The sequence below is a fragment of the Hermetia illucens genome, chromosome 3, assembly GCF_905115235.1.
Source record: "Hermetia illucens chromosome 3, iHerIll2.2.curated.20191125, whole genome shotgun sequence".
Taxonomy (NCBI): domain Eukaryota; kingdom Metazoa; phylum Arthropoda; class Insecta; order Diptera; family Stratiomyidae; genus Hermetia; species Hermetia illucens.
Window position 1 is genome coordinate 148,296,665 of NC_051851.1, and position 22,164 is coordinate 148,318,828.

Sequence of the window (22,164 nt, forward strand, 5' to 3'; positions counted from 1 at the left end):
AGGCATCCTAGTCAAATGGGTAGCCTCTTTATCGCACAAACTAGTTACCAGTGGACACGCTGGTGAGAACGCGGAAGTGGCAGCGGTTAGGTCACAAATTATGGAAGGGTAGCAATTCCACTGTCAGCAACGCCCTGCAATGCGATTCACTAACTAGCCGAACATAGCTGACGAGCGTGTCTCCTCAAAAGCACATGAGGCAGAACAGCTGAATGCAAGTTTGTCGGGAAGTCTTAGAGGCAGCTGAAAGACATTGTACAAATCGCCAACGAAAGCGCGTAGACTGTCTCAGTGAGTTGTGATTGGTAACCATATACATTCCCATTGACGTTGGCTTCTTTAACCATCAATTCTATGTTCCGTCTCCAAATTAATTTGGGATCCGGGATTACACCCGGATACTTTACATTGGAGGAAAAAAATAGTCTTTTTTTTCATTTATTAGCCGGAGGTCGAATTCGGGTGTCCTTGTTCCGGTGGTGAATAACATCAGCTCCGTTTTGGTTGGATGGAGCCCAGAAGCACATTTTTCCTAACCCAGTTGTCGGCATACGTCGCCACCTTCACCCAGCTTCTATCTATAATGCTTAGAATTTCATACATCACTGTCAACCAGAGAACCGGAGAGATGGCACCACATTGGGGCGTACTTCTGTTTACAGCTCTGATCAAGAGCTACTTCCCAGATGAGGCTGAATTATCCTAGTTCTTAGTATGGATTGCGTCACGTGTCACGTGCTACATCGGGATAAAATTTCATCCGAAGAGGAGCCAGTGTTGCAGTTGCGTGGAGCAATTCAATGGACGACAATATCTTTGTTCAATTACTTCGAATACGCTGATGACATGAGTAGAGTTTAATATATGACATGATGACATGTAAGTTTAATCAACAAAACCAGGGAGAACCTTGCTTTTGTCTGACGGGTCATCGCACTCTCTCTATTGGTATTAATGAGCAGAGCATCGAAGGTCTCGACCGATTTGTATATCTAGGAAGCATGGCTTCTGCCAACGGCGGCACCGAACTGGATATCGGAGTATGCTGGCTTGAAACAGGCTTGTCACCCGTGGGCGATGTCATCGGAACGCAAAAGTGGCGTCTCGGGAAGTTCTGAAGGTAGCAAACAGCAACCGATGGCGCGTAGTTGGGGTTAACGGATTCTACCCCACACGGGGTGAATAACTAACATATATACATATTTGGTCCACATCATTCCACAAATTCTTCCTGGAGAGGATGCTGCGCTACGACTAAACCGATGAACCAAAACGTATCGAATCGGTCCTCGGTTTTGTTTTGTATCTTTACAGCTCCCTTTCGCAGATGACAATGGAGTGGCTATCGTAGCACAACATATCGAAGAATTCGATATCTTCCTCCTTTCATGTTTTGTCACTGCAGCTTCAAAAGCCGCCGTGCCACGGCGATCTCAGTTGGCGTCCTCCTCAAGAATAGTAAGTAATCACTTAAACAATTTTACATGTTTGCTCCTTCATCGTGTTTTGCTTCCAAGAATTTGAACATCTCATAAATTCCTTCAATTTCTATATGCTTGTCGGGTAATTTAAATCATTTGGTTTATTTGTGTTTCTCGCTGGGCCTTAGCCTGGCGCAATATGAAAATCCTGATCTCGCGCCAAAGTCGCTCGGCACGTTAATCATAATAAATCCTTGGCGTCCTAGCACATGCCATCAGCCCAATGAAGGCAAAGCCTCCTTGGTTGTCTATTGCCAGCATTGCTATTTCAGACTTTCCGAGTAGGGCTTTCCTCATCCATTCCGATCAAGTGTCTTGTGCATCACAACCCGTTGAGTCTGACTAGCAATGATTGAAATATGAGGGATTAATGAATGGGAAATCAGATAAGGAATAGCTCTCCAAAGAACTGGGTTTTCGTTTTATTATGAGTAACCTGCCTCGTTAACGTAGGGGTATTCAAAATAATTTCTTATCGATATAATTCATTTATTTTGGTTCAATATATATGTATGTATCAAGTGCTTTAATCTAACCATTTTATCTACATCTATGCTCCTCAGCAATTATGACTGTAATCAATACCTATAAATGTATATATTATTATAATTTCTTAGGTAAGTATTCATAACGATAAACAGGAAAATAAATACATTAATCCGATTCTTTGCCACATTAATCACTTTAAATCCAAGCATTTTCAACACTTATCTTTAACATAAACCATTATCGCTAAAGCAATCAAATCCTCACAATATATTGACTTCCTTGCAACAGAGCTTCATGGCGCTAGAAATAATAAAAAAACGTAACCTGTTGGAAGAGTATTGAACTGCAAAGTTCTCAATTGACACCATGGAACCAGATTGGTTCAATACGGTAGAACAATAACTTATGGAAGGGCTTACTTAGGATATTTGCTTATAAAATGAAAGAAAAACTATGGAATAGGAAATAATAGGCACAGTTTGTTCAGACAGGTTCAAATTTTCGATATAAGTAAAGATAATTCAACGTTTCTGTGGAAGAGATCGACATTAACTCAAAACAAATCAAACGCTGCCTGTGTTAGACTTAGCGGACAATATAAGGAAAGCGCTAAATCGCAAAAAATGGAAAATCAAAAGCCTCATTCATTGGTCAGCGTGTTTAGTGCAGCATTACCATTTATTCCTCGGAAGGATTTTTTTCAAAATAAATACGCACAATGGCTACATTCTATGTGTCGAATATGGGTTTTCTTAACAAATTTTCTAATAGTACGCATTACACTTAAAAGACATTGAAATTACATGTGTGGGCTAAAAAAATAATGTTTCTTCTTCCACTCAATTTGGGTGTGCAAGAAGTTTACTCTTACACATTTAGCTTTCTTGCCTCCTAAAGCCAATAATTGATCAACAACTTTCCGCTCGCTAATTTCGACTATAATCATGTATCCAAAATCCAAAGAATCAACTTGTTTTTATTTGTTTGGCATTAGTTTCCGTAAAATCGAGACATAAAAAAAACAATTACGCATCATTTAACCCAACTTAATTCATAGCTTAACAAAGAGTTCATGACAACTGTTCATAAATAAAACATGCTCCGATATTTACTTGAATGGATGAAACTTTTCAGGTCATAAATAAATTTCAACAAATCATAATTCCTATTATCCACAAGCGGTTCGGATTTCTCTGGAATACGTCGAGCGGAAAGTAAAAGTAATCTCATCTGATACCCACAGATAAAAAGTGTGTCTTATAGTAATATGCACAGATGCCAACTAATATTGAGAATGCAGTTGTTACAATGACCGATCGTTTCGAGAGTATGGCTTGCGGTATGAATTTATTTACAAATGATGGAGTCGGATTACGTCGGCTGAGGGCCGTCTTACGTCGAAGTGCAGCCTGCTCCTCTGCAATTGCACGTTGTTGTTTTCTGCAAATGAAAAATTTGTTAAATGGCAGATATGAAATTCAAGGAATTAATTGGTTTTATGGCGGCTAATACGTACTCATGTAGAATCATTTCATCGACTTCTATTTCGATTTTGGATGGGGGATATTTCCTGTATAGGTCGCTGGCGTTCTTCAGAAGGTACTCAAAAGGCAGATCGTCGGGTAGCTGTGGGAGATAAAGGAGTAAATTAAAAAGTGGCTACAACTCCAATAAAAATATTGAATTACATAGTTAAGTGTTGCATTAACAAGAGAAAGGCTTTGTGTAGTTTAGTGTTAACGTAGTTAGTTAGGCATTTGTGAATACTAAAGTCTCCTAGGGATTTGGCGAGCAACACGAGAAAATCTAGCAAGCGCTAGACTGAAGAGACTACCTCCTACAAAAATCAATCATCATATTCTCTGGTTAATGTCAGCCGGAGTATGAATGGATGTAGTCTGTTGGCTTATTGTAAGTCCTATCAAAGTACAATTACATGACGAGTTCTAACCTAGCCGCCAGGGTAGGGAAATAACCTATAAGGCGCACCTAATCGGGTCTTTCTCCAGGGTTGGTTATTCTCCAGATGGTGTATTGACAATCTAATATGATGTAGGAGGTTTTTTTTATCTCCTCTTCATAGTAAAGATTGCATGTCGAGTCTTCACTATAGAACCCCACCATATACGAATCTTTCTGTAGAGGATAGTGGCCTGTTATAAGACCTATGAGATGTCTCAGTCTACATAAATTTCCTTAGTTTCAACAGTATCACCAGAAAGGTTTCCTAATGCTTGTTTTATATCAAATATCTCGCGTATGGATAACAGCACGCATTGTCCATTATGGCTTCAACCACAGCCCTCATGATTCCAAGCCCTATACAGAACATAGAAAAGTTCTGTCTTTCCTAATATAGATCAGGGGAAAAAGCTTGCTTACACATTCGTGTCCCGTGGCTCATCTGCTCTATTGGCGTGTTAAGAGTTGGTCGAAATAAAGCGGGCCTTGAATCTGATACCTTTTCACCTAACACATCTACTCCAGGGGTTTTCTCGGTTTGTGTATCGCTAAGATTAGTCTGGGAGAGCGTAAATGTCAGGTCATACCATACGACGAGATTTCAGGTAGACCAGTCGCTCGCATCTGATTGCTGAAGATCAGCATGGATAAGGAAAAGTTCGTTCAATCCCTGCGCCTTCAAAATCTCAGGATCCCCATGGGTGACCTCGCAATTATCAAGGAAAAGAAATCTCAGGTGAACAGCTAATCTTTTCTTCTCGGCATGAATGGAGAATGCCTGAAGATACTGTAAAAGGCAAATTATAAAGTACGATTTGGAGTCAAGAGCGCAAACGTGAGTGTTCCGCTCTGCAAAACCGGACGGTGAACTGGATCCCATCGACGCCGCCAATGAGCTTTTGGAGTAGATGAAAATAGATGGTATAACAGAGACTGATGATCCTCCTACGAAAATGGATCATGCTGATGGTAGTGCAGATAAATATGTAACGCTGAACTAATTTGCTGATCTTTCTCCTAGATGAAAACATCGACTTCGCATTAATACGGGAGCCCTGGACCGGAGGAAGCCGAGTCAGCAAAGAACTTCAAAGCAAATATTACAATAAATATGTAACGCTGAACTAATTTGCTGATCTTTCTCCTAGATGAAAACATCGACTTCGCATTAATACGGGAGCCCTGGACCGGAGGAAGCCGAGTCAGCAAAGAACTTCAAAGCAAATATTACAATTTCTTCCCTAGCACAGCATTACAGATCGGGACAGATTTAGAGCATGTATCTTCCCCAGAAAGAGCTTGCACGCAAAGTTGCAAAATTCTTTTTGTCCGAACCTGAGCTCCAGTGATCTAACCGTGGTTAAACTGGAGCAGGCGGGACGTATGTACGATCAACAAAGAAGGTTAACCGAGGCAGCTCGGAAATCAACGAAGGAGTTGAGTCTTTCTCTTGATTTTATAAATAACACAAACCTATCGATGTGTAACAGGGGCAATACACAACCTTTCGATTTCCCTAACTCGAAGAAGTGTGGCGATTGGGAGGAAGTCTTTGCTATCATCTTACTAATCTGAGTGATTTTTAGGGTAGAGAACTGGAGAGTGGCTGACTAGAGATGCTTCTCAGAACATAGTTGGATACTTTTTACTCTAAATCTTGCTGTAGAGGTCTCCAAACATTTCAGAGACCCCAGGATGATTGACTGGAGAAAGCTTGCTCAAATTATCAAGGGAAAACTCTCCGGTGCGCAAATTGGCAACATTGGGACCACAGACGAGTTAGAGTAAAAGATCGGGCCCTGAAAAGGCATTCGAAAACGATTTCAAAGACTCGTGCCCCAGAAAGCTGGTGGGCACAAGTACTATTAGCCATATAAGGACCGCTTGAAGAGATCAAAACTGCCAAAAAGCGGACTTAGTTGGACTACTGTTAGATTAGATAAGATTCTGACCAAGGAACATAGGATGACCATCTTTTCTAAAGAAGTCAGAAGACTCCTAAACGGAATCTTTTGATGAGACCCTGGACCTACTGGTTCAGACTGACTTTCCCGCCGGCGAAGAGGTTTTCACGTCGAAAGCTGGCAGGCGCGGCCATAAGTCCGCGAAGGACTTTCGACAATTATCCTCACCTTTTCGTGTTGAAGACCTTAGAGCGTGTGCTGGATATCCACTTAATGACGATTGTGGAGAAAACGCCCGCAAGTTTCAGTACGCCTGTCTCAAAGGCAAATCCACAAAAAATCGTCCTTAGCGAAGTAATTAGTACGGTGGAACGGTCGCTACAGTACAACATACAGCAGTTGCCTTCCTGGGTACAGAGGGACAATTAACAACGTTAGTAGCAACGCGATCAAGGAAGCCCTAACCAGAATAGGATTAAAGGGGTATTTTGCGCATTAGTCAATATCCATGCTAAGAACTTGGATAATCCAGTATGATTTGAGAGCAAGCGTTGTGAGTAGAGCTACTCCCCAGGGAGGTGCTATCTCTCCGGTGTTGTGGTTGATAGTGATGGACGAAATTTTACACATATTGGCCCAGAGCGAGGTGATGCAGGTGGCGTTTGGCCATGACTTGGTGATAGTGGTATCAGAAATGTTTCCTACGATTATGGGTGAAATCATGAAGGGAGCCTCTGGGCTGCAACATGTTGACTTGGTGTAAATCCAACCAAAACGGAGGTGATGCTATTCACAATCAAGACAGGGCTATCCGAATTCCACCGCGATCTGGTTTGGTCCCCTTCCTTCAGCAGTGTAGATCCTATATGGATTTATGTACATTTTTTAAACTTTCCTCGGGTCTGATGGACTACTCTGCCTCTAACGACCTCACCTGCAGTAATGGGTCTTATAACATAAATAACGCAGACATTTTACACGTGCCCTTCGTAGAGCTCCAAGTCTACTTCCATTCCCCGATTCCTAGGCTTTGTCGAAGTTACAACGCACAACAGCTTGGTCCTGATGTTTACTCTGTTTATTGTCTGTTAAACAAGTAAATAAATAATACGCCTATAAGAGAAATAGGCTCTTCGGCCCAGGACGATTTTCTGCATGTGCAAAGCTGTGGTTCGTCCTATCTTAACGAACCGCAGGTGTTTCAGGGGCTCTGCAGTCCTGCGCATCAGTACGCCTACATCACTACATTAAATACGATGAACCGAGCAGTACTATCAGACTACGTGAGTCTAGTTGTTGCTCAACGAATCCCCACGGCTGTAGAAACATCCTAGACAAAGCACCTCGGAAACTTTGAGTGTTCCCAGTGGACCATACGTAAGCCGAGCTTCACGAGCAACTTTGTTGTGGATTTTCCAACCAGGACAGCGTGGCAAGATTGTCTGTGGAGTCGGTGCACGGATACACGCAGCGTAGTCGAGTCGTAGGATCACCCAGGAGCCGTGAGTATATTCTGAACGGAAGTACTGTCGATGGCTGGGGCATGATCCGAGCCTTAAGCATAACATAGCCATTTAGTGCCGTTATCCTATCTGATAAGGCAGTGCAGAGACTCGCTAAACAGTCTGAACGGCACGGAAAGTCACCCTCTTCTGGGCTCCCGATCATAGGAACATTAAGAGAAATGAGCGGACTGGCCAGGTGGAGTTTTGCTCTTAGCACAGTCCCTCTGGTGGACACAGCCTGCTTCCTGCTGGCGACTGCCAGGAGAAGAATCTACTCGCACTACTTAGCAGAGGCTCACCACCTGCACTAAGTCAAGGAGGATTTGGCCTGTATTTAACAATACCCGATCACAAGAGCCGTTGTGCTAGACGCGTCCAAATGGGGGGGAACATGCCGCCATACTCGGCATATCCTAAAATTCACATTGTACTAGGTAAATCCTTCTTTGAGGACCTCAAGGCGATCTCCTTTCCTGGTAACACTTCAAGGAAATACTGAATGAATCCTTGAAATTCAGTGTGAGCAACTTCATTATCTGAATTGGCTAGATCAATCGTGAGAACAAAGCTATCCCAAAAACCTAAAAAGAAAAGTTGCAAAATTGTCCGTTTAGGTCCTCCAGGAGCTAAGTGCACGACACTTTCCCGGACACCTCTAGGCTCGGGAAAGTGTAGGGAGTCCTTTTGGGTGCCCAAATCCCTCTCAAGTTAAAAATTTACGTGTTCTCCATCCGGTACGTTGGCCCAACAACAGTATTAAAACAACTAACCGGGGAATATTGCGAGAATTTCCAAAATCGTACGCGAAACGCGCGATCCAGAAAGCTCGTCATTTGAAATTCCTACCACATGCTAGGAGCATCCCTACACTAAATGGCCAGAATGTCTCTCTTCTGTATGATCTGTCACACGGTGGCACGATGACAACTTTAAGCTTTCAAGTAACAGTTTTGATAATGGAGGGTTTTACTTCTATATAACAGAATATCAAGAACTTTCAGGCGGCTTGGCCCCAACTTGATGTTGCGGTATCTGTATTTCCAGATTTTGGGGAAAAAAGCAAAAAAGTGTACTTAGTACTATTTGTACCTCCCTCAATATTCGATAAGTTAGCACGCAAATGCCACCCGCGTAGTCAAGCTGTTTAAGCAGAGATAACATGAGGAATGTCACGATAACGGGAAGACGAATTTATAACGTTGTAGATGGATAGATATCGTATTAACGTTATTCAGTTCTATCCATGCTCATTTGCACTATTTCTTCAACACTCTCGAGTCATGAGTTTTCAAAACACTGAAGGAAGGCGGGGTTAGTGTCCACAAACCAACCGACTTTACGCTTAAAAAAATAGTCTTTCTGTCAACTTAATAAATTTTGCTAGTACACATTATTGTGAAGGGAGATGAGAAAGAGAGTATGAGATTAGTACTCTAAATTTTCTCTATTTGTAAAAAGTATTAAACAGACTTACCTGTGACAACAAACAATGTATGCTCGCCATATCACAATCTTCTTTAAAAATATCATCAGCTCTGTAAAGGACTATGGCGGCTGTCACATACAACGGCAAAAGGAATGGTGACGCTAAGAAGTAGTCGTACAACCGAACTACCGCCCGGTACGAATTCAAACTGTGTCCGAACCACGTCAAGTACCACGGCAGTGCGAACAAAGTTCCAACAGTTGAACTCTCTAGGAACGTGCACAGTTCAGGACTCTCATGTCTTATAATTGGAAATAAGTACATCAGTCGCTTCTGTATAGGCTCCATGGTCATCTGCATGCATTCAGCCAAATGATTGGTCGATAGAATCTCCATAACATGAAATGCTATTTCTTCACCGACGACTAGTAAGAATGTCACAGCCACATCATGGTATCCTTGATAATATCGTAGATGTGGGTATTTGATAATCACTCGTAGAATTAAAACAGTTAATTGATCCTGTAGGGCGATACGCTGCTCATATGGAATGCCAGGTGGAAAACGTTTTAGAGAGCGATTCACATCGAGAATCACCTGGTTATATTCGGGATGTGATTTCAGTTCGTCGAGTTTAGGTGCTGGTTCGATGTTGTCTCGATCAACACCGGCTAGTCGGGGCCATACTTCTCGTCGGAGATCATCGTTGATGAGCCCATACTCAGAAAGAGCAAATTCACGCCATTCCTGCAGCGTGCTTTCTGAGTTGGCTAACGCAGCCTCAATTTTTCGCCGTTTTTCACGTTCCTCTCTGTTTTCTTGGTCTTTAAAAGAAGAAAAGAATAATGTTAAATATGGAATGAAAGAAAATATAATTTTGAACTTAGAACTAGAGATATGACTACTATGTATGTATGACTGGATCCAACGATCTGTCACTACATAAAAAAGTATATTTGTCATAGGAAATTCATTCTAGTAGATTTTTTGTATCAATTTATTCTTCAAGAATGGTTTCATTTATTGAATTTTTATCAGACTAGCGAAAAAAAATTAAAAAAGAAAAAGTTAATTTGAGAGTTCACTTATACACTTGCCATAAGACTTCTATCGTCACAACTATATATGCGCGTCATCATTTCATTCAGAATTGGATTGATTGATAAGTTTGGCCATGGATGAATGACACAGGGTTGAGGAGAGAAAGGAAAGAAGGATTTTTTTTCGGGGCTGCAATAAAAATTGCACAATTTTTAGGGTGCATATTTCTCACGCTAAGCCCAGGGGGCCGTTTCTCTATGGCTGTTATCATACTTACTGCAATATTACGATCTATGATTGAAAGAATTTCATAGAAATGTGATTTTTCTTACTAATTTTTTTTCATTTTAAAAGAGCCACAAACGGAATTTACGGACGGATTATATAGTACCGAAAAAACAACGATATAGTATAGTCATTATTTCAGGAGCTGCTGAAATATGAAAACAACGTGATGCATGATTTAATAACCTGCGAGTTTGAGCTTCAATATTCAGAAGTGCCAGTCAACAACATGGTATATGAATTACCAATCCTCGACTACTTTCAGAACTGCTACAATTCGCGAAGAGCAAGATGCACTACGTAGTGAAGCTGAACGTTCACGACCTCTTTAAGTACACCCAACTACTGGCCTATGCTGACGATATCAACATCATAGGAAGAACGACCCGAGACGTACAAACTGCCTTCATCCCGATCGATCTTGGGCTGCACATCAATGAAGACAAAGTATATGGTGGCAACGTCAGCATCAAAAACCAACCAACCAACAACATAAAACCGCACTGGTCAAACGGGAAGAATAAAGATAGGAGACTATAACTTTGAGACTGCTGATAATTTATCCTCTCTAGGATTGAAAATCACAATCGATAACAGCTACGATGATGAAATCCGCGCACGGTTGTTGTTAGCCAACAGAGCCTATTTCAGCTTACAAAAACTGTTCCGCTTGAAACATCTCACCATAGGGTCAAAGCTCTTACTGTACAAGACAATGATCTTGCCAGTCCTCATGTGTTCCTCGGAGAGTTGGGTTCTTAGCAAGAAAAAATGCGAATTCTTGGCCGCGTTCGAGAGAAGAATCCTTCGAAGAATTTTTGGCTCCCTACATGAGGATGGACGATTTCGTAGCCTACATAACGGCGAAATCTATGAGCGATACGATGACCGTCAGGTTGTGGATAAAATCCGGGTCAATAGGTTACGGTGGACGGGTCACTTAATCCGTATGAATGAGGATGATCCAGCCCGGAAAGTCTGTAAGGACAATATCTATGGTAGAAAAAGAAGACGAGGCAGACCCTGCCAGAGATGGAGCGATTGCGATATTGGGATTGGGATATTGAATTGGTGGACCTGGGCGCAAAACCAGGATGTCTGGAGTTCCTTATTAAGGCAGGCCTAGACCGGGTACCGGTTGATGCGCCGTTGATGATGATGATGATTCGGAAATGTAATACATGCTTTTAAATGGCATCATTTGGAGCGAAGAATATTATAGAATATGGTAATTTCCCATCTACATTTGAAGTGAACAGACAAATGTTTCATCAATTTGGTTCATTTCTGACAGGGTTTCAAGAAAATGCAAAGTTTTTGCAAATACTCATAGGCATAACAGGGTCTACCGGGTTCAGCAAACCAATTGAAAGCAACTTCCCAACTCCGATTATCAGAATTGTGATCAGCTACTTCCGATCACTTGTCGGTAACATCAGGCGTACCGCAAGGTTCCATTTTAGGACTGCTTACCTTACTACATATATATGACGATTAACGGCCTTATGTATTAAGTTTTCAAAATACATGAGATAATTGTTGATTATAACGGTGGATGCAGTACGTGATTTGGAAATCTGTGTAAGGTCAATATCAGCGTTTAGAGTGTTTAAAAATCTTGACCAATCAGCCAACTTGAAACTAAAGCAAAATTGTTTGCTTAATAAATACGGAGAACTAAATAACGTAAAGATAACTGGCAAATGGTCAGAATTAAGCTCGTTAAATACATCTAGTGCAGAACAGATATTCTGGACATTACAAAGTACCAAATCTAGATTTGAACCCGACGTTCTTTTTTGTTAAATGGGGCGTACGTTGGATTATCCGCGAAAAGCAGTGAGACAGAGTGAGTTTGTATGAAGTTTTGTAAGATATTACCCCATTTGTTGCTTTTCTTGCAACCCCAATTTGTGTTTTTACAATTGAGATCTCCACCAATTAGTAAATTTCCATTTAAGTGACATAATTTTCGTAAATCGCGCTTAAACAACTTCTTGCTAATGTGATTAGAATTTCTACCTGGAAAATAAGCTGCAATTATATTCAAATTTGAGCCTGAAGTTTAATCTTTACTCTAATGGATGCAATAGTCGTTGTTTCTAGATTAGGCAATAACCCGCGCTTAATATTTCTTCGGATAAAGATGGCAAAACCATGATCTTTAAATTCGGATCCTTAAAGGCATTGTCACTCTTTAACTAAGCTTTCGAAATTAATGCAATGTCAATTTCACTCGTTGATAAATACCCAACAAATTCAGTTTTCTTATTTGCTATATAAATATAAAGAAATTGTAAATAAATTTGAAAGTCAATTTGACTAAGACATTAAAATGTTCGTTTTTATTTTTACAACGGGATAGATGTAATCCACTGTTGGTGTCTCCGTAATGAATTCACGGTTCACGCTAGGAAGACTGGACTAATTATGTTCATTAGCAGCTACACGCTACCCACCCTAGCAGGCGCTGGACAAACAGTCAAATATTTTAGGAGCACATTTCAAAAGCATTAAGCATTAAGCATGTCGCTTAAGTGCTCTCCGAACATGTTGCGCCTACCGACCAACATCTTATGAGGCAGCATGCGCGATTGTGGGGATGATCCCGATGGATGAGGCAAGTCGCCTGTACAAGAATCAGGAAGTGAGCCTAAACAAGCAAAGTGAGAGTATGAGGTCATTGGCTGCATGGCAAACAGCGTGGGACCAGGCGGAGAATGGCCGGTGGACACACAGGCTTATCCCAGACATAAGTACGTGACTATGCGGAACCACGGTGAGACGAGTTGCATGCATCGTCCGGTGGCTGAGGCTGAACTTTGCTAACAGTAGGAATATGCTGTGGCTAAAGGCTTAAAAAACAAGCGGAATGGTCCATTTTGCGGTAACCGCCAGACTTTCCGTTGCCATCCCCAGTGTGGGGCTCGTCACCTTTCGCCAGAAAAGGCCTGGACTGCTGTTGAGCTAATGTCGCGGTTCTCGGCAATATTATCCGTCGGTTAGTCACTTACGGGTTTTGGTTGTTTTGTCGTGCGCCGATAATATTTGAAAACCAAAGACCCCGACCCTCATCTCACCGAACTGCTAGCATTCGGGTTAACTCCAGCACGTGCCGCCCGGTTTCACATATTATCTTACACAGTCGGTGTTCGCGACTGGCAAACCTGTTAGGGGAGTTTGGTTGGCTGACAGCCTTGGCAACCGTGTTGGTGCCAAAGTGATGCAACGCCTGTTCTCATCGAGACTGCTGCCACGAGACGTACTCGCAGATTCTCATCGGAGTGAATGGATGCTGCTCGTAGGCTGCTGCAGGCGTCGTACGAGGGCCTCTTCAAAGTTCTGGAGTGAAGCACTCACACTTCCAAACTGGACATTCGGGGGCGGGCTCAAGTGAGTCACCCTGTCGAGGCTCAAGCCATTTACCGAGCAACAGGTGGTATCGGCAACACAACACATCCGTTTCGCCAAGCGCAATTAGGTCGGAACTACGTCTTTGCGGGATTTTATCGCTGAACCCGCATGATTTCTCCCAAGATGGCGACGAGTGGGTCGCCCCAAGAGCCCTTGGCACAGAATAGTAGAGGAAGGGTGTGAGCGTCTCAAGAAGTCCTGGCGGGAATTGTATCTCGTTTCATTGGCGCATTACACCCCAGACTTTCGACTGTGCAATTTCGGCAATTCCTAGAGTGCTATCAGCAAATCAGTTTAACATCATTTTCGCTGAAATGCCTTTAGAGACTGATTGAGCGTCACATTCGCGGGACAACGCTAAGGTCGCAACCACTAAATGAAAACCAACATGTTTACCAGCGTGGAAAGTATTGTGAGCCTGTTCTTCATTCTTTGGTTTCAAAGATAGAGGATGCAACTCAGAAGTGCGAGTACACAATGGGGGTGTATGTGGACATTGAAGGGCTTTTGACTTTTCGTTCTTCCAAAAACTCTGTGATGAGCATTGTGTGGACGAAACTCTAATCAATTGGATTTACGCTATGCTAACACAGAAATTGCTGTGTGATGGTGTGGGTGTTGATCGCTACCTAACAACGGAAGTGCCCTCAAGGGGGTGTGCTTACGTCACTTCTGTGGAGTATGCTGATCAACTCACTGCTGTGCGAACTGCAAAATCTGCCAATACATGTTCAAGCTTATGCGGATGACGTGGTTGTGATGGCTGTTGGTCGAGATTTCAAAAGGGTGTAAAGGAACACACAATAGGCCGTTGATTTGATTGACAGTTGGTGTTTCAGGAATGGACTTTAAGTAAATCCAAACAAAACCACAATCGTATTATTTACAACATGTCGAGAAACCGGAAGCTGGACGCTTCAGGTATGAAAGGTTTTGTATATTTCTTTTATAAAGACATTTGAGTGTGTATTTGTCCCAGTACGTAGCATGTAATATATGCATGTTATGTGAGAATATCCACTTTCGCGTGATATTGACATTTAAAATCTTGAATTTGCAAAGAAGCGACAAATTTGACATTTTATAATTTTGTTAGCAATAGTGCCATTGCCAACAAACTTGTTAGGATCATGCTCTTTGCTATACCCTATGTTGCTATCAAATTTCGTGGTTTTCCGATGAACTTAAGGGGGTTTTTCAGCTAATTACTAAAAATTATAGTAATATACTATTATTAAGTCTATTTGAACAGATATCGGTATGGAGGGTATTTCGGAGCGCAGGCACAATATAGTGGCAGTCTCTTGATTTTCTTCAGATTTTTGGGCTGGGTAGTTTCTGAGAATAGGTCCGTTAAAGAAATAATCAATTTCGACCCCCCGCACTCCCCACCTTTCTAATAAATATCAAAACCAATATCGGCTTCGGAAAGTACTAACCGTCACATTTCATTTGATAATCCACATGACTATATTTGATTAAAAAGATTTTACAACCTCCTTTTGTATGTATTGGGACCCCCAACGCTTCAATTCTCCGAAGAAGTGAAATATCTGGGAGTTATTCTAGACAAGAAACTTTTTTTAGAACAAACATGTAGAGATAAAAATGAACAGGCTCTGACAGCTTATGGGCTGTGTAAGCGGACCTACGCCTCAGTAATGTGGATATATCTTCGATGTTCGCTTATACATCCGTAGTGTGGTGGGTTAAGGTGACACGAAAGATTTTTCGCTGTAAACTAGCCACCCTGGAAAGAACTATATGTCTGTGTATCACTGCTGCCATGAGCACCACATCTGGCGCAGCTCTGAATGCATTACTCAATTTGCAGCCCTTGGATTTGTTTATTCAGAGCACTGCAATGAAAGTAGCTCATAGACTAATGCGATTAGATCTATGGGAAAACAATGGACCTGTGGGGCACAGAGCATTGGAAGAGTCATTGGGAGAATTGAATTTAGTTTTCGCAATAGCTTCCTATTCTCAGATCCCCATACATCTAATTGGTAGAAGATATGATGTTATCTTGAAACCAAGAGGAAACTGGGATGAACCAGAAGAATGCGTGTCAGGATATACCGACGTTTTCTACATCGATGGCCCAAACGCAAAAAGTAGTTCTGGAGCAGCGGTCTACCTTTTGAATAAAAACGAGAAGTAGACTTTTCCTTTGGGACAATACACAGCGGTTTTTCAGGCTGACGTGTATGCGATTCTAAGGACAGCAACCTGGATGATTGACGAGCGGTTGAAGAGCAGGCCCATCGCAATCTGTAGCGATAGTCAAGCTGCATTGAGAGCGTTGAGTAGTACTTTAATCACTTCAGAAATCGTTCCGGAATGTAGAAACCGATTGAATTCTGTTTCTAGATTCAATACGGTGGAATTAATCTACGTACCTGGTCATTGTGGTGTAAAGGGAAATGAAATTTCGGAAGTCTCAGCAAAAGAGGCTTCAACTTTTCCCATGTATGGACCGGAACCAGCAATTGGGGTGTGGGTAGCATTGGCTGATGCTGCTATCAAAAACTGGGAACAAGCTTCCCATAATGATAGGTGGCGAAGCCTTAATGCTGCTAGAAAGACCAAACTCTTCCTGTCAGAGCCAAACAGGAAGATTTGCAGAAGTATTGTGGGCATTCTGACTGCCCATAATTCACTAGCTGAGCATATGTTCAGAATGGGAATTATCCAAGATGATACGTGTCCATCCTGTGATGAGGAAGCAGAATCCAAGGAACATTTCTAATGTGAATGTCCCGCCTAGGGACGCATCATACATTATATTTGTGGTGCTGATGTGCTCCGAATGCAGCGGGTGATATCACATCTACTAACGGAAATTCTGGGATACATAAACTAATCCAGGATAATCCGTTAGACGAGGGAACCGGGTACAATCGACCCCTAAGGTCTGAATGTTCATAGGTTTTGCCTCTCCTCCACCTTAAACATACACACATGCTACCAGCGAATGCGGTTGCTACGTACGTACTTGATTCGATGACTCACGGGGGCTTAAGTGGGCAGGTAAATTCATCTCCAACCCAATGTCACGATTCTACCTTGAAAGAGTAACTACAGGTCAACATCGATGGCCAGGTAACTCATCTGTTTTCCACAAGGGACGTGGCTATTGAAATTTACTTTGTGGGAATTGTGGCTGAAGTTTAAACATTATCTCGTATTCAACATATGCGGCACCCACAAAGTGACCGAGATTAAACAGGCAATAATCCGCCTTCAGTCCTGACCTGACCTACTGCCACCGGTGTGGTCGTTACTACCTGAAATTTTCGTCAGATTCAAGGAAATCGAGGTACAAATGAGTTTAGGACCATTAAAACATAATCGAGTATCGATGGTCAATGCTTTAGCTTCTTTGGCTGAGTCTAGAATTGTATATTTCGCATAGTTTAAAGATGATCGAAAAGCTCCGAACTGAACACATAAGAGGTAGGTGAGAGGAAGGGGAAGAGCAACAGATTGAAATTACCCCGAAAGGACATGGGAAAATTTTACCTGAGAATGAATTCATGGAGCGAATTGACTAGAAATTATGATTTGGCTAACTCTTACTACTTCTGCTTAAGAAATTGTTTAAAAAATTGCTGCGAGCTTGGCTTTTATTGAGCCGCCGGGGATAGCGAGTGTAGCACGTTATGCAAAAAATTATATTCAATTAGCCCCAATTCATTTTCGACGCTGTAATAAACAATATCTAGAGCGAAACTTTCGTTGGAGCAAAGTTAATACGCAAAATAAGTTCTGGAAGGCATTGGACGCAGTTGGAACGTTGGTCGACTGAAGGAGCACCGAAGTCAACCCCCTTTTCCCACATGAAACTGTGGCTGCATTAGTTAATTCTGTTTGAAATGATTAAAAGAGGCTTTCCAGTGGCTCATTGAATTATTACCAAAACACAATCACTGGCAGCCACGATAAGTAAACAGCGTCACGGAATCACAGTCTGGACTTTGTTCTGACCCTTTAACTCCCTCAGTCCCGCCAAGCCACTCGCCCAAAATGCCCCAGAGATTGTTGTTTCATCACCCGACTGCACTTTACCACCACAAAATAGTTGATTGCGATAATAACAGGCTCCGCAATGATACTTACGTTTCTCAAAACTCAATTCGACTGGCTCGTCGGAACGTCGCCCGGGTCTCGGTGATACAGATCGCGATTTGTCCGAGTAATCAATTTTTTCGTAATTTCCATTTTTCTCGTCATTACTCATAGTTGTCACTGTTTCATCATTTACCGTGCTATAGTCTAGTAGCTTCTCATTTTCACCATCTCCACTAATTTGTTCACTTTCACTGCTCCCGTTCGTGTCGAAATTATTATTGTTGGGAAGTTTCACAGATTCCATTGTTTCATTATCCTATCAAGGTTTGGTTTGTTCGGGAAATGTCCGATATTGAGGCGGGTAATCTAGCACTGAACGAAACTACTTTATGGACTGAATGTCGGACCGTGTATGAAATAACCGAGTTCAAGATTCTACGCTAAAATGTCAAAACAAACTAGACGGACATTTGTGTCGAGTACGAATGACATTCTCCACATCTTGGTGACGTATGTCAGGTGTGGAGGAATTTTGCGGAGATTTGGTGGGTGCACACTACATATGGGATTTTTGGAACGTTATGGGCCCAGTTGTCCGCGATATTTTGGTTCAAAAAACTTATTAGCTTATTCATGGTAAATTAATATGTTTAAAAACAAGATTTGGCCACATGTTTGGAGCATATATACCATCCGAACTGGTATTTAATTGAATAAAATCGAAATTTCCCTTATCGCGGCTATTCTATCCACCGCATAATGTTTGTCCCGCCAATTTTGCGTTTAGAATTCCCGCTATCCTGAACTCTGGACATTATTATCAAATGTCACGCTGACACTTATCGATGGCCTTGAAGTTTATTAGACGTCATTCAAAAATGCAACACAATTACCATTAGAACTCCACAGTTGTTCGGGGTGAAAAACTTCTTTTCTACATAGTTTAAGTCAACGCAAGCCCAAGGCCTAACAAGTAAATATTAATATTCGGGCGAACGGTTATTAGTGCAACGAGACTGATCCCTGTCCGGTAGTTTTGTGTTGAAGAAAAAAAAAAATCGAGTCTCGTCCGTGTTGCCTGTTGGAACCATTCGTGACAGATTACGTCCGCAGACGCATACGGCGTAGGACACCCGAAAAACTGTAAATAGTTCCGGTTAAAAATCGCCCGCATCGCGAATTGTTATTATCGTTGGACGCCTCATTGCGAATATGGGGCCGCGTGAAATGTCTACGGTTCCGAGATAATTTCCGCGTGTGATTGATTGCCCGAAATTCAGTCGTCGATAATTGCATTCTGTCCCTTTCGATTTGCTTTTGTTTTGCGGAGTAGTCCCGCGAAGTGTGAACGGGTGTGTCTTAAGGTTGCACGCGCATAATGGGTTGCATCCACAGCAAAAAAGACCTGAGCGACATTAATCCGAATATTTATCGAGTTGTGAACATCGACGGCGATGGGATGGCGCGTTGGAGCGGTCAACTTGAGATCACGGCACGCCAGATCACGCTCCACCGCAAGGGCAAGGAGCCGATAAAGTGGTCGTTGCAGCACTTGCGGCGGTACGGGTTCGATTCGGATGTGTTCACGTTTGAGGCCGGTCGACGGTGCGAGACCGGCGAGGGGATTTATGCGTTCAAGTGCCAGCACGCCCAGAATTTATTTCATTTGTTGCAAGCGCACATACAAGGCACGGCCGGGATAGACGATCGGAGCGTGGATCTGACTACAGCTAGTGCCATGCTGAATGGGAATGCAGGCGCCATTGCTCAGCTACGGTCTGGGGTTCAGGCAAGAAACTCATCGGGTCCCATGGGCCAAATGCAGAATCGCAGCGTGAACTATGTCTTCCCAAACAACAGGACTCAGTCGTTGAGCCCCAACGGCACGATTAGATCTTCGAACCCAAGTCGGAGTACGGACACCCTTTCAGCTGAAGGGAACTACCTGGAACCAACGCCTGTGAGGAGCAACTTGGGCACCAGATACTCGTCAGGAATGCGCCTCAGTTCCGTTGGAAGCGGACCGTTGAGTCCGGAGCCCAACTCGCCCGGGTCGACTAACAGCTTTACAAACATCCTCGAGATGGCCCATCTGAACCAACAACCCCAGTACCAAAACAGCAACGTATACCAAGAGTTCCCGCTGCGACTTGGCGAGAACAACAACAACCTCCTAAGCAAGAAGCTCTCGCTCGACATCCCACCGCAGGAGCCCGCTCCAATAGTCCAAGCCGGTCAGAATAGCCAAGCTCGCCAGCAAACAGTTGTCGCGTCCGACGACCCTACATCCCCGTGCGAGCCAGATGCGGCGCACATGTACGTGAACATAACCCCCGGCGAGCTGGAAGAAATGACTGTTGGGACACCAGCTCTGGCAACCACAACCCAAAGCAGCTTCGGGTTTTCGCGACTTGTCTCGACCACGTCCATAGACCCTTCGACACGGTGCTATGAAAACCTCGACCCGGCCGACTTTCGACAAATGCTTGGAGCGAGACCGCGCTATTCCAAACCTGACATTTTCGCCAAATCTGACTCTGTTACCACGGCTTGCGACAAATCAGAGCCAGCTACACCCACCATCGCCAAGCAACAAGCGCCACCCCAGCAAACGCGAGTAGTAAACTACATAATTTTGGATCTGGATCAATCGCCTTCGTCGTCCTCACTAGCCGCGAGCTCGACTACACCGACCACAACCTCAACCACCGTTTGCAATTCGACGGGACAAGCTACCGGCAGTTCCGGCTTGACGAAATCAACATCCAGCACCAGTGGCATACTGCAACAGGCCACCACCTTGCCGCAGCAAACTGTCTCCTGCTCATCATCATCAACAGTGAACAATAATAGTAATAACACCAACAAAACAACAACACCAATGTTGACAACGGGAAACAGCCTTCTGCCGCCCGAGAGCCCGAAGAAAGCCTCGTCGGGATACGCGACGATCGATTTCAACAAAACCGTTGCGTTATCCAACTCAACTGCTCCATCTTCGGACATCGACAATGAAGGATCTCGGAAGACGCGACACAGTTCGACCGCACAACAAAGACAAAGCAACTCCGTGAGTGATTAAAATGTGAAACGATAGAAGCCAAAGAGTAGATGTACCGTGAGACCTTCACGTAGCCGTAAGTGTTTACATTTGAAGCTTTCCTTTTTAGTTTTCAGGTAATACTCAATGTTTATGTTAGAAAGTGATTTATTTTTCGGTCAGGACTAATTTGCTTGTGAATTTGCTGACAAAATTCGTTAGTTTCATTGCAACTGTTTATCGCGGAGAAATCGTAAAGTTTATGAATAAGGGTAGAAGGCAATGGAAGCGAAATATGCTTCCCTTTTTTCCTGGGGGTCGCTGATGATTGTGTAACTAAGACAAAATTAATCAACTAATATTAGCCCAATTGATATCTGAAATATTTTCGCTCTTTAATGGTAATCTAATTGTTGACTTTTCTTGCTTTGAATACAATAGAATACGCTCGTGCTTAGGCAGTCTCACCTAAGCTTTAAACAAAATGAAAGACAAGCATTGAGCACTTATTATATACACAATTTTTGCTTACAGTTAAAATTCTTAGTAGACTAAACATTCATTGGTACGAATAAAAGAAAAGCAAATTACAAAGAAAAATGCTATGTCAGCCTTGGGTCATTGCCAGTTCGCAAACAATTTCCCATGCTGAATCGTAGTGAAGTTGGCTGGAAGCCGTTGTCACTTATCAAGGTGTGATACATACCTCTCCTTGCAATGAACCGTCTGATTGCTGCAATACATGTTAGATCGCTAGCGAGCTCAAGATGTACAGCCTTTGTAAATAGGCTTACGAACACAACTATGTATGCTTTGGTGGGCTTGGTCCCTCTACCGTTTCTCCATTTTATTTTGATTGGCCCAGCGTAATCAATGCCGGTCCGAGCAGTATTCCCATCAGTTGTTGACTCGGTTTGGCGTTCATTCTGAAACAATGAGTTCATTTCCTTTCGAATTGCCTCACGACCGTGAACCCGAGAATGATCCAATACTTCGTACGAATCGTCGGGTGCACTAGCTAAGCGGGACCATGCAGCATCAGATGGTGGTAATGTTTTATGACCAGGTTAACCTCCTCCTCAGGGTGCTTTGTATCAAAATTTACAGTATTCGGCTGTATCCTTCCACCAACCCGGAAGATCTGGTCTGAATCGAGGAACGGTGTTAACCTAATCAGCCAACTAGTTTTCGCCAAAGGTTTGTTGGTGTTAAGTAATTGAAATAATAAAACTTGTTGTTTCTTTTTCGTTGGTGTGGGTATTTATTCTTGCAAATACCGATATTTCGGGAACCACTTGTTCCCTTCATCAGTGCAAACAAGTTTTGAGTTGAGGAAACTTGTTTGCACTGATGAAGGGAACAAGTGGTTCCCGAAATATCGGTATTTGCAAGAATAAATACCCACACCAACGAAAAAGAAACAACAAGTTTTATTATTTCAATTAATTAATCGTTGGAAACACCGCATAATTTCACTCTGGTGTTAAGTAGATTGATATCATCTGCAAATGCCGCTCGCTGAATTATCCTAATGAGAGCGGTT

General features: G+C 42.7%; 2 protein-coding genes across 4 annotated transcripts in view; one reads left to right on the forward strand and one right to left on the reverse strand.

The window, feature by feature from the left end:
• Positions 1-1,953: 1,953 nt before the first annotated feature.
• LOC119651464 (TBC1 domain family member 20) lies at positions 1,954-18,080 on the reverse strand. The gene is made up of 4 exons (XM_038055071.1): positions 17,630-18,080; positions 8,816-9,591; positions 3,487-3,596; positions 1,954-3,410 (listed from the first exon to the last, which is right to left on the reverse strand). The coding sequence occupies exons 1-4, from the start codon at positions 17,883-17,885 to the stop codon at positions 3,197-3,199; spliced, it is 1,356 nt and encodes a 451-aa protein (XP_037910999.1). The 5' UTR covers positions 17,886-18,080; the 3' UTR covers positions 1,954-3,196.
• A 182-nt stretch (positions 18,081-18,262) lies between these two features.
• Positions 18,263-22,164, forward strand: part of LOC119651462 (uncharacterized protein DDB_G0271670) — a 168,801-nt gene continuing 164,899 nt past the window's right edge. Inside the window, exons 1-2 of one of the 3 annotated variants that reach the window (XM_038055070.1) lie at positions 18,263-20,718; positions 21,156-21,174. In XM_038055070.1, coding sequence (XP_037910998.1) covers positions 18,960-20,663 — 1,704 coding nt within the window. In that variant the 5' untranslated portion in view covers positions 18,263-18,959 and the 3' untranslated portion in view covers positions 20,664-20,718; positions 21,156-21,174. Of the gene's footprint in view, positions 20,719-21,155; positions 21,175-22,164 lie in introns of those variants that run through there. The other 2 variants (XM_038055069.1, XM_038055068.1) reach the window with 2 other exon arrangements.

Excerpts from the sequence above, each read along its gene's own strand:
- LOC119651464 (XM_038055071.1), bottom strand. The coding sequence starts at position 17,885 with ATGGAATCTGTGAAACTTCCCAACAATAATAATTTCGACACGAACGGG. Across the intron at positions 9,592-17,629 it reads CGAATTGAGTTTTGAGAAAC|ACCAAGAAAACAGAGAGGAA; the intron begins GTAAGTATCATT and ends CTTCTTTTAAAG. Across the intron at positions 3,411-3,486 it reads GATGAAATGATTCTACATGA|AAAACAACAACGTGCAATTG; the intron begins GTACGTATTAGC and ends TTTCATTTGCAG.